This window comes from Amblyraja radiata, chromosome 49 (assembly GCF_010909765.2).
Source record: "Amblyraja radiata isolate CabotCenter1 chromosome 49, sAmbRad1.1.pri, whole genome shotgun sequence".
NCBI lineage: Eukaryota > Metazoa > Chordata > Chondrichthyes > Rajiformes > Rajidae > Amblyraja > Amblyraja radiata.
In genome coordinates, this window is record NC_046004.1 from 3,511,933 (window position 1) to 3,524,807 (window position 12,875).

Sequence of the window (12,875 nt, forward strand, 5' to 3'; positions counted from 1 at the left end):
GAAGATCAGAAGCCGGGGCTACTGTTTTAGAATAAGGGGTAGTTCATTTAGAACTGAGATGAGGAAACACGTTTCATTGTGAATTTCTGGAATTATCTGCCACAGAAGGCAGTGGAGGGCAATTCAAAGAGAGTTAGATTGAGCTCCCACTGCTAACGGAACCAAGTGATATGGGGAGAAGGAAGGACCGGAGGACTGATTGGGGATGATCAGCCATGATCACATTGAATGGTTGTGCTGTCTCGAAGGGCCGAATGGCCTAATCCTGCACCTATAATCTATGTCTATGTACATGTCCACCCTTAGTGCTTTTCGAATGGAACGCTGATTCACACATCCCTTTCCACCGCAGGAAGTTAACGGCTGTCCAGATTCCATCTTCCCTGACTTCCCTGACCCCGCTAGAACGTTTAGTTGAGGCAGAGATTCTCTTGCAACTCCTCCTCCAATGAACTCTGTCGTATCGTTTTTCGACGTTGTGTGTTTAATATATCGGCGGAGACCAAACGCAGACTGGGCGATCGTTTCGTTGAACACCTAAGCTCAGTCCACCTTGACATCTTCCCATTCCCACACTGACCTTTCTGTCCTAGCCCTCTTCCTTGTCAGATTGGGGGCAAACGAAAATTGGAGGAACAGCATCTCATAATCCATTTCGGCACCGTACAATCCCAAGTTCCTTTCTGTAATTTCAAGTAACCCTTGCAATCCTTCCCTCTCCTCCCAACACCGACCCAAGCCATCTCCCAGTTCCACTGCACGCATCCATACCCCATTACCACTTCCTGCAAAGACAGCATTGGGAAATTGTCTGCTCCATCTTTCCTTGGTCGGCAGCGCAGGCTTTGATTTGTTCTGAAATACTATTAGCTCTCGACCACTTGCGAGTCTCGGCGTCAAAAAGGGATTGGCCCCGAAACGTCACCTATTCTTTTTATCCAGAGATGCTCCCTGACCAACTGAGTTACTACAGCATTTTATGTCTATCGTCGGTGTAAAGCAGTATCTGCAGTTACTTTGTGCATATTCGGCTTGTCCGACGTTTGGCCCGTATCCTTGCTAACGTTATCCGTGTCTGTGAACCCGCAGTGTAAGTACTGCTAATGTACATGCACCCATTATTTAATTTGGCAGCTCCTTCCATATACACACAAGTGTGTGTCAACATAACTTGCCCTTCTAATCCCTGTTACTTCTTGCCCCCTAAAACGTGTGCTCTCTAAGATGCTTCCTCTGCAAGGGGCAAAATAATTTTGGCAGAAACTCTATTCTTCTATCACATTATACACTTCTATTCGCCTGCTCAACCTCTCCCGATAGGTCAGACCCTCGAATCCTGCTAGCATTCTTATAAATCGTCTTTGCAAGAATTGCAGCGTAATGACTTCTTCCTATCAGGGATGGCCGAAACCAAATACAATACTCCAAGTGCGCCCTCACCAACGTCTGGTAGTAGTACAAAATAACGTCCCAAGGACTACACTCGATTTCCTGACTGCGGACCTCCAACATACCTCAAGTTTTATGCACCCATATTTACCTGCAATATCCCCACTCAGAGAGCAATGTACTTAAACACCGAGATCACTCTAGACCACGACACTCCCCAAGGCCAAACTTTCACAATGGAGGTCTCGTTCATGATAGTTTTCCAAACATAATATTCATACGGATTTCACGCCTACTTGCCGAAGTCTTCTCGATTGCGTATTGGTTCCCTCCGTGAAAAGGAACAGATTAATTGATAACCGTGTCCATCTCCAGCGACTCCACACATGGATGAACAATTTGGTTGCTGCGATACCTAGTCCTTTTCCGTAAATATACTTACAAAATCGCGTTACATTTTCCATAATATTATTTGCCAGTTCCTTATTTTACACCCATTTTTTGCCCTCCTTGATTCTTTCTGCTCAATATAGTCCTCCGTGGATATTTGTCTGCCCATCACTGTTACGTGCTTTCTTATTTTTTTCCTGCGCGGAGCCTCAATTTTTCTCATAATCCAATGTGCATCACATCTGCTTGATCATTACTCCAAGAGGAACATATACAGTTTGAGCGCATGTTTTAGAATGATGCTGTGAGGCAGAACAGGATATTCAGATGCAGACTTGAATTTCGAAATCTGTGGGCCTAAGACCGTAACGGTCCTGGGGATGATGAGTATATGTTTCTCAAACTTACATTGAGAATCTTTCAAACAGAATAGGAACACGGCGACAACTAAATTCGTTGATTAGGTGAAATGTTGCATTAAAGCGAAAGGTAAGGAACATTTAGTTTTGCCTTTCTCCTCGAATGTTGTCCTCGAAGCGCCTATTCAATTGACATTGGTTATTCCTGTGTTCAAGAACTCTCTGCAGTAGAACCAGCCGTTTATGCATCTGTGACATCAAGTCTGTGGTTATCTCTCTAATGACGGTGCCCTGCCTTCAGGGCACGTGCTGCAGTTCGACATCTCATATTGCATTCGTATGCGCGTCTCTGTCTGCACTCTCCCATTGCACTCTCCGTTGTTTTAGTGGGGTATGGACAATGGACTTTTTCATCTGGAGCCTAGGAGCGCCAAACCTGCGCGGCCTTGTCGGCTTCGGCAGCCGCGGGCTCCAACCAAGAAGCGGCCGTTCCAAGTGGCCCAGCCGCCGAAAGGACTCTCCCGACGCCGGGGCAAGACCACCCGGTGAGAACGGCCAGGGACATCGGGCCTCCGTACAGGCAATAGCGGTGGCCTCAATAGGCCTGACTTTGGGGTGATCATGGGGTGGGGACTGGACATTGTGCCTTCCTCCACAGTGCTACCCACTGTGGGGGAATGATTTTTTTTGTCTAATTGTAGTCCTGTAGGTCTGTGTCCAAGATGGCTGCCGTGAAGAGAGAGTGGACGCTGGCGCGCTTTGGCTGCCGCTGCTCTCTTTTCACACTGTTTTTGATTTTCTGTTTTTGGATTGAATTCTGTTTTTAATTTGTGTCACTGTGATATCTTTAATTACTTGTTTTATTCCGATTATATGTTTTTATTCCGATTACTATGTAAGGTGTCCTTGAGATGTATGAAAGGCGCCCATTAAATAAAATGTATTATTATTATTAATGTACTTTCTCCAACCGATGCTATTGACCCTGCCACCAAAGATTCTCATCTACACCACTTAGATTTTAACCTCAGCGTATTCTGCCTAGACTTCCCATGGTGTTACATTGATGAAGCCAAACTTTCGAGCACCCCAAGCTCCCTACCCTCGGCATAACTGACACATGTTTTGCCCTGCACACAGCGGTGCAGCGGGTTGATCTGATGCCTCACAGCGCCAGGGACCCGGGTGGAACTTAACCTCGCATACTGTCCTTGTGCAGTTTACACACTCTCCCTGTGTTCTCGACCACGTAAATTATTTTTACCACACTATCCACTGTTGTTATCTTACCTGCCAGAATGTTCGGACTATTTAATGTTGATCGTAACTGTACTGAATTGATTTTCAGTAATAATCCGACAATATGGCTTTGATTATTATAATGCGATGATCCAAATTGACTAGCAGCAGAGATGACACTTTACCTATTCCCGAGATCTTGCAACGCCACCACTACATCTCAATTCAGCCAAACACTGGTCAGGCATTTTCAGAATGTGACCCTATTTGATCGGTATAACATTTCACAGCACCATTAAAATCAAAATAACCTTATTTCGCGTGACATGGGGCAAAAGCAGCTGGAGACCACAAGAAACTGCAGATGCTGGCACCATAACTGAAAAAAACTGCTGGGTTCGTTCACGTGATCAGGTAGCAGATGCTGGAGGAACTTACTGGGTCCGGTAGCATGACGCAACATTCACACCCTTTTTCGCATCTGAAGAAGGGCTGCGACCCGAATGAAAAAAAATATACATTCCCTGAATAGTCCTCTGTCGATGCCCCTGACAATCTCAGTTCCTCTGGCAACTTGGTTACTTTTCCGTCAAATTCTGGCGTTACTTATCCTGCAAAAACCACTATGTTTCCACAGATATGCAAACTCACAGTGAGGGAACAAAATCGGGAATATAAGTTAGGTTAAAACTGCGCAAAACAGATAAAATTGCCACTATCTGAATAGGCCACGATTTTTTTTTGCAATAAATGTCACGGGGCACTAATTATCGGAGTCACATGAGAGGTAACTGGGTACTACGCCTTACCGAGAATGCCAACTGCAGCAAGAACAGGATAGTAAATGGTCTCTATGTCGAAAATTGTTAGACGTGGCCTTTTCCGTGTGTTAGGACCAAAGCATTCCAATGTACGTTTTTATTGGCGTTTGCGTGGAGAAGCTTTTATACAGGAAAGCAAGATCCGCTGCGTCAATTAGTGTGACGCCTCTTCACCACAACAGTCATAATCCGTTAAACAAACGGCTTACAATAATCTAGTTTATTTCATAGAGCAATTACGCAATGCATTTCTCTTCTCGAGGGATATTTCAAACGTTTGTTTGTTCAATTTGACAGTGTTGCACACCCGGAGCGGAAACGGAGCAGATACTCAGCCACTGGTCTTCATGCCAAGGCTCGAAGAAAGGATACAGTTTCTCCGTGAATTTATTCCTAGTGAAGGTGTGGAGATGGGACTTGGTGTCCGCGTCGTAAAATGAAACTGTCCCGGACTCGTAACTGAGATAAATCCCCACCCTCCCGGGGATGGAACGGGCGGGAAGATGGGATGGAAGTGAGGCGAATGCAACAAACCCGTCACCCCACCGCCCGATGCTCCAGACTCCAGTCTCCGGGGTCAGTGTGGCCCGTTTCTTCCTCTCCACAGATTCTGCGGCGACTCCCAGACTCCAGCGCCGACTCCCCGCCACCTCCACCTCCCAGTAATGTCTCCCCGATGTGAATCCCTCCGATCCCAGCGCACACCGCCAGCCTGTAAACCTTTTCCCGGTGCCAGGGAGACTCCTCCGAGTCCCGCGCAGTCTCACCCTCTTTCGATCCTCAGACACCTCGAGCAGCGGATGCGCTGTTTCCACATCCAGGGTGACGGAGACTGGGAAGAGAAGCAGATAATCAGAAACTCACCGGGGGTCGGTGGGTGGTGGTGGGGGGGGGAGAGAGAATCGGGCAGCGAGGCCACGGGACCGGGGAAGAAGAGAGGCCGCACGGCCTCGAGCACCGGCGTGCGCACAACTGACAACTTGTCCTGGGTTTCAACCCAGCCACATCGGGCGGACAACATACACCTGTCACAGAGTTTTTACTCGGGACGGAGAGGGGAATTTCGTGAGGTAGGGGAGAGTGGACGAGTGCGGAGAGTGAGGAAGTGGTGGCTTGGATCTTGTAAGGAAGCAGAGGTTGACTGATCGGGTGTTAGACAGAATGGGTGGAGATGATAATATCCTAGTTAATAGCAAAATATTTTAAAATTAGTATTTATTAAGTAAAGCTAAATTTGACTTACTTGAGTTCTGAGAAAACTAAAGCTTTGTAATTCTGTTCTGTACAAGAGCTGGGTAATCAGGAAGTCAGAGGCCGACATTCAAGCTGCTTCATGTTATGCCCAAGCAAAAAAAAAAAATTCAATAGTGAGAGAGGATGTATTTCCTGAGAAGGTGGCAGCTTCTTTAAACAGAAGCCTTCTGGTTGGTAGCTGACATAATGATTATATTGCTCACAGATTTGTAAATGTTGACTAAGTTCCTGTTGTTACGAAGTTTGTGATCAACAGTAGAAAACGACAAGATGACAACTATTGTATTAGTATCAAGAATACATTGAATGGCTATGCTTTGTCATTTATTTGTGTTAGACGTCATTGTTGCTACTCTTTATAAACCTGTGACCACGTTTCCAAAATACTATAAATAAATGCTGTATGTCTTTGTTCATTCGAGTCGTGGCTCAGGAGGGTTAAGTATCTGTGGTATACTTTACATTGTATCCCTGGCACTCGCGCTGGCTAATGATCAGTGAAGTTTGTGTTGGTTTACCTAACCTATTGTGAGTTGTCTGTTTTCAGAAATGGACCTTAAAAGAGACTTGTCGTTGTCGGGTCACTGAAAGAGAGGGGATTCACAGGTGGAATTTATGGGTTTGTACAACCAAGAGCACAAGGATGTCATTGTTATTCAATAAAGAACTTCACCGAGAGACTTGACAATGTGAAACTTGACAGTTAAAGGCTGTTCCAGAAATTAAAGGCGGGTGGGATCGAAGGCGAGCTGGTAAAATCGATGCAAAATTGGCTTGGTAGTTGGAGTTGAAGGTAGCGGTAAAAGGATGATGTACATGCTTGCAGGTCTGTGACTGGTGGAGTGCAGCAGAGATCGGTGCTGTAACCTTTGCTGTTTATGTTATATTTTCATGGCTTGGATGTGAATGTAGGAGGTGTGACTAGGAAATCTGTCGAGGATGCAAAAATTGTGGATAGCGGGGAAGATTGTCAAATTCTGCAGCAGGATATCGGGTAGATTATCAATATAGTATTCCCATGCAGGGATATCAGATCAAGAGAGTGCAGGTTAATCTTTAGAGCTAGGAATTTTAATGTGGATCTGAGTTGGAAGTTTTCTTTACTCTGATAGTGGGCGATATCTGCAAAATGCTACAGAGGAGGTGGTGGAGTGAGACGTAATCACTATATTTGAGGCACTTAAATGGGTGAGGTGTAGAAGAATAGCGATGTAATGTGGGCAAATCGATTAGCATAGCTGGTAAAAATGTGGTCATGTATACGATGGGCCGAAGGGCCTGATGCGGTAATGTACATCCATTGCTCTCCACTCCAAGAGCACTGAATGGCTGAGTCTCTGCAGCCACCGGTGCAGGGAATTCCAAAGGTTCCCCAGTCTCTACTTGCAGTAATGTCTCCTTATCTCTGTCCTACATGGTGCAGCCCACATTCTGAGATGGTGCCCGTTCTCCAGACCCCTGAGACAGGGGAAACATCCTCCCTGCATCCGGCCCACAGAGCCCTATAAGAACTTTGTGTTTCACTGAGATCTCCTCCAATACACCCAAACGCTCGAGAACAGAGGCCTAGTCCACTCAATCTCACCCCGCACAGCAAGCACATTGTCCCAGGAACAAATAGTGTTCATCTTTGCTGTATTGCCTCTGTGTCAAGTCTGTCAATTTATCGGTACACAGGAGCATCGAAACACAAGAAAACAGGAGCAGGATTAGGATCCGCTCCTCAGGCTTGCCCCTCCATTCAATCGGATCAGGGCTGATCTAAACTGGAACCAATTCCTCTTCTGAGTGATTTTACCCATAATCTTAATTTTTAGATCGATCAAATATTTATTTGTAGCCAAGTTGCACATATCCAATAACTCAGCTTTTCACCACCATCTTGGGCACAACATTCCAGTTATTCACTGCCCTCTGAGAGATGCAAATTCTACACACCACATGAGAGGCCGCTCTGGTAGGTTGGATATCATGGAATCCGGGGTGAACTAGCCGAAGGAATACAACATTTATCTGAAGGTCGTAGACAGAGGATGTTGGTAGAGGGTCGTTTTCCAAACTGGAGACAGAGTCCACTGTTGTGCCTTATTTATACACACGATAGGGTGTGTATGTAGGTTGCACGGTTAGTCAGTTTGCAGATGAAACCAAAATTGGTGACATTGTGGATAGTGAAGAAAGTTATCTGAGAGTAAATGGGATCCCTGTGAACTGGGCCAATAGGCTCAGGAACGGCAGGTGGGATTTATTCATGTGAAGGTGAGGTGATGCATTTTGCTGAGACAAACCAGGGCAGGACATACACAGTAAACGGGGAGGTTTATAGAACTGTGTGATCTCTGGCTGCAGGTACACAGTGCCATGGAAGATGCAACAGTGACTGGCAGGGTGGTGAATAATGTGTTTGTCACTCATGCTTTCATATGTCAGGATATTAAATACAGTGTTTGACACAATAAGATTGTTAGCAAATTATAGAGGGTGCAAAAGGATTTATGATAATTTCATTGTCTGAAGGACAGGGTTATAAGGCGACGTTCGACGGGCAGGGACATTTGTCTTTGGAGCCCATCCGGGTGTTTTTATAGATGTGTATGAGGTCTATATAAGGTGCACAGATAAGGTGAATAGCCACAGTATTTCACCCAAGGTGGGAGAGTCTAAACCCAGAGTGCATCAGTGTAAGGTGAGGGTGGAAACAGTAAAAAGGAGCAGCTTTTTCAGTCAAGGCGTTGTGTATGTATGGAACGAACTGACAGAGGAAGTGGTCAAGGCAGCTACAATGACGACATTTTAAAGACAGTTGGGTAGAGACGTGAATAAGAAAGATTTTGAAGAATATGTGTCAGACTCAGGAAAGTGGGACTAGCTTGTTTGGGCAACATGGTTGGCATAGTCATGTTGAGTCAATGGGAGTGTTTGTGGCGACATCGCTCTCTGATCTTGTGATTCTTTTCTGCAGCTCTGTTTGGTGCAAGATCAAATCTTCAATTCCCCTTCAGTCCAAAATACCATTAATATTTGCATCTACGCATAACTTAAAGATGTCAGAAACAAGAACAATAAAAAAAAGGTATAAGCTTTACCTGGCTTGATGGCATCAGGTGTTTCTGCCAATACCGTGTTGTACAAAAAAGGATTTTCAAATTTTTCAATCAGCAAGTAATCATCTACCACCGACAGTAGTTTGGCTTCATAACGAACTCTGCAAAAAATTAACAGCTGGTTATAAACTGAACATTAGAAATATATGGGGTTGTTCAACAAAACTTACAATGTTACCATCAAGAGCATGTCCTACCTTTGCTTGCGACCAGCTTCCTCCTGAAAGAAATAAAACACAAATCTCAATTGATTGAGATGGAGCGTCCTTATTCCGACAACGGGAATTTCACCAAATTCCTACAACCCTCTGATAATTCCCATTTCCCATCTCTTATCGCCGCTGTCATGCAGATAGAATGCGGATATTTCCGCTGAGATGTAGAACGATGGGGGAAACACAAGGTATGTTCATGAGAATGACGCCATAAATGAGAGGACGGAACTCAATGCAAAGATACACACAAAACACTGGAGTATCTCAGCGGGACAGGCAGCATCTCTCGAGAGAAGGAAGGGGTGACGTTTCGGGACAAGACCGTTCTTCAGACTTCGGATCTCGACCTGAAATGTCACCCATTCTGTCTCTCCAGAGATGCTGCTTGTCCCGCTGAGTAACTCCTGCGTTTTGTGTCTATCTTCGGTTCAAACCAGCATCTGCAGTTGCTTCTTACACAGAAATCAATGGACAGACTGGGCAGGCCGTGGGATTTTATCTGGCGAACATGTCAGGAATTATGAGATAGGATTTAAGATGATCAGTGGATTTAAATAGGTGGGGGTGAAATAATATCTCTACATGTGGGGAACTCAAAAATCAAAGCTCAATTGTGGCATGGTATTCAACAAATACCGAAATGAATGCAGTCATGAGAAAATTGACCTCTCTTGCATTTGGGGGGACTGAAGCCCACAGCAGACATACATTTAAGTGCGAGCGGGATAAACACATTAGGGCTTCTGGAATTTCGGGTATTATTACCGGGTGTGGAAGGAGGATGGGAGGGATGATGAGTGGAGCAGAAAACTTGACTGGATAGGATGGGCCAAATTTCCTGTCTATGATGTACAATGGGATGTCATTCTATGGTTAAACAAGGTAGACAAAACAGAGCAAATTCCACCAAAGTGACCACCCGCTGCTGATTGGAACCGGATATAGATCAATCAATCCACAATCAATCAATCTACAATCAATCAATCAATCAATCAATCAATCAATCAATCAATCAATCAATCAATCAATCAATCAATCAATCAATCAATCAATCAATCAATCAATCAATCAATCAATCAATCAATCAATCAATCAATCAATCAATCAATCAATCAATCAATCAATCAATCAATCAGTCAGTCTTATTCGAAATGGATTTGCCAGCAGCGGTACAATGAAAAAACCCCACACAAAAACACAATAAAATTTTAACACAAGCATCCACCACAGCATTCATCACTGTTGTGGAAGGCACATAATTTGGCCAGTCCTCCACCATTTTCCTCGTGGTCGGATCCTCAACCCTCCGCAGTCGCCTCTGCGGGCGTCCAAATGTAGGTCCGGATAATTCCTGAATCGGTGCCTCCCCACCGGAGACGGCGGCTTCAAGTTGGTGTAGGCCGCAGGCCGGCAGTCGAAGATCTAAAGTCCTCGCCGCGCCGCAGCCAGAAGCACCGCAGACCGTACGGCCGGCGGTCGGAGCTCCTCTCCAGGGGTCCCCGGCGAGGGACCCCGTTCAGGATGGTAAGTCCCCGCCGCGCCCGCGGTAAAAGTTGGCCGCCGGCCGGCGGTCGGAGCTCTTCTCCTCCCGGGTCCCCAATGAGAGATCCCAGGCTGCGGACGCTGCGCCAGCTGGAGCTCCGCAGACCGCGGCTTCAGGCTACCGCGGGCCAGCGAATGGAGCGATCGCCAAACTGCAGAATAACCCCTCACCTTCAGAAACACCACACTGTCTTTTTCATCCATCTGTTGCTGCAACTTTAAGAGTTCCTCCTGAATAGATTTTAAATTCTCTTGAATCCCTCCAAGATTTCTCTCCATTGTATTTAGAATCTTCTTCTCTTCCTCTCCGATATCTGCCAGTGCGCGCTGCTCTTTCTCAGTGAGAATCTTGTGCTGTTCAGCAAATTGGGATGAGATCTTGGACTGAAGGTTGAGTGACTGTTCCTGTGAATTGAAAGGCGAAGAACAATATATAATGTCACTGATTGTGTTTCCTCACGACGTCGACCATATAACCATATAACAATTACAGCACGGAAACAGGCCATCTCGGCCCTACAAGTCCGTGCCGAACAACTTTTTTCCCTCAGTCCCACCTGCCTGCACTCATACCATAACCCTCCATTCCCTTCTCATCCATATGCCTATCCAATTTATTTTTAAATGATACCAACGAACCTGCCGCTACCACTTCCACTGGAAGCTCATTCCACACCGCTACCGCACTCTGAGTAAAGAGGTTCCCCCTCATGTTACCCCTAAACTTCTGTCCCTTAATTCTGAAGTCATGTCCTCTTGTTTGAATCTTCCCTATTCTCAAAGGGAAAAGCTTGATCACATCAACTCTGTCTATCCCTCTCATCATTTTAAAGACCTCTATCAAGTCCCCCCTTAACCTTCTGCGCTCCAGAGAATAAAGACCTAACTTATTCAACCTATCTCTGTAACTTAGTTGTTGAAACCCAGGCAACATTCTAGTAAATCTCCTCTGTACTCTCTCTATTTTGTTGACATCCTTCCTATAATTGGGCGACCAAAATTGTACACCATACTCCAGATTTGGTCTCACCAATGCCTTGTACAATTTTAACATTACGTCCCAGCTTCTATACTCAATGCTCTGATTTATAAAGGCTAGCATACCAAAAGCTTTCTTTAGCACCCTATCTATATGAGATTCCACCTTCAAGGAACTATGCACGGTTATTCCCAGATCCCTCTGTTCAACTGTATTCTTCAATTCCCTACCATTTATCATGTACGTCCTATTTTGATTTGTCCTGCCAAGGTGTAACACCTCACATTTATCAGCATTAAACTCCATCTGCCATCTTTCAGCCCATTTTTCCAAATGGCCTAAATCACTCTGTAGACTTTGGAAATCCTCTTCATTATCCACAACACCCCCTATCTTGGTATCATCTGCATACTTACTAATCCAATTTACCACCCCTTCATCCAGATCATTGATGTACATGACAAACAACAAAGGACCCAACACAGATCCCTGAGGCACCCCACTAGTCACCTGCCTCCAACCCGACAAACAGCCATCCACCATTACCCTCTGGCTTCTCCCATTCAGCCACTGCTGAATCCATCTTGCTATTCCTGCATTTATACCCAACAGTTTATCCTTCTTAACCAACCTTCCATGAGGAACCTTGTCAAAGGCCTATGCCTTACTAAAGTCCATATAGACAACATCCACTGCTTTACCCTCGTCAATTTCCCTAGTAACCTCTTCAAAAAATTCAAGAAGATTAGTCAAACATGACCTTCCAGGCACAAATCCATGTTGACTGTTCCTAATCAGACCCTGTTTATCCGACCGTATATTAATGATTAGTAAGAGGGAATTAGGAGCACGCAAGCAAGTTTGCGGATGACACAAAGATGGGTGGCAGTGTGAATTGTGAATAGTATGTTAGGAGGTTGCAAGGTGACCTGGACAGGTTGAGTAAGTGGGCAGATGCGTGGCAGATGCAGTATAACATACATAAATGTGAGGTTATCCACTTTGGCGGCAAATACAAGGGGGCAGATTATTACCTCAATGGGTTAGGTTAAGTAAGGGGAGGTACAGAGAGACATGGGTGTCCTTGTACACCAGTCACTGAAAGTTGGCGTGCATGTGCAGCAGGCAGTGAAGAAAGCTTATGGAATGTTGGCCTTCATAACAAGAGGATTTCAGTATTGGAAGAAAGAGGTTCTTCTGCAGTTGTATAGGGCTCTGGAGTATTGTGTACAGTTTTGGTCTCCTAATTTGAGGAAGGACATCCTTGTGATTGAGGCAGTACAGCGTATGTTCACGAGATTGATCTCTGGGAAGGAGGGACTGTCATATGAGGAAAGATTGAAAAGACTAGGCTTGTATTCATTGGAGGATGAGGGGTTATCTTATAGAAACATATACAAATATAAAAGGACTGGTCATGCTAGATGCAGGAAAAATGTTCCCAATGTTGGGCGAGTCCAGAACCAGTCTTAGAATAAATGAGAGGCAATTTAAGACTGAGGTGAGAACAATATTTTCACCCAGAGAGTTAGGAATTTGTGGAATCCCTGCCACAAAAGGCAGTGGAGGCCAAATCACTGGAT

General features: G+C 45.2%; 1 protein-coding gene and 1 long non-coding RNA gene across 2 annotated transcripts in view; both read right to left on the minus strand.

Annotated features, from left to right (window-relative positions):
- Window positions 1-4,467: 4,467 nt before the first annotated feature.
- LOC116968983 (E3 ubiquitin-protein ligase TRIM39-like) lies at window positions 4,468-9,506 on the minus strand. The gene is made up of 4 exons (XM_033015962.1): window positions 9,480-9,506; window positions 8,754-8,776; window positions 8,539-8,657; window positions 4,468-5,030 (listed from the first exon to the last, which is right to left on the minus strand). Exons 1-4 carry the CDS (start codon window positions 9,504-9,506, stop codon window positions 4,468-4,470), a joined length of 732 nt encoding a protein of 243 aa, XP_032871853.1.
- Window positions 9,507-10,547: 1,041 nt separating this feature from the next.
- The window catches only part of LOC116968995, a 4,716-nt gene continuing 2,388 nt past the window's right edge, over window positions 10,548-12,875 (minus strand). The window contains exon 3 of the long non-coding RNA XR_004410584.1: window positions 10,548-10,718. This is a non-coding gene — a long non-coding RNA (uncharacterized LOC116968995). The remainder of the gene's footprint in view (window positions 10,719-12,875) is intronic.

Bases quoted from the DNA above. Each gene is read 5' to 3' on its own strand.
- LOC116968983 (XM_033015962.1), bottom strand. From the start codon at position 9,506: ATGTGTTTATCCCGCTCGCACTTAAAT. The intron at 8,777-9,479 runs GTATGTCTGCTG...TATTTCTTTCAG, and splicing joins TATCCCGCTCGCACTTAAAT to GAGGAAGCTGGTCGCAAGCA. The intron at 5,031-8,538 runs GTAAAGCTTATA...TTCTCTTCCCAG, and splicing joins ACCTGATGCCATCAAGCCAG to TCTCCGTCACCCTGGATGTG.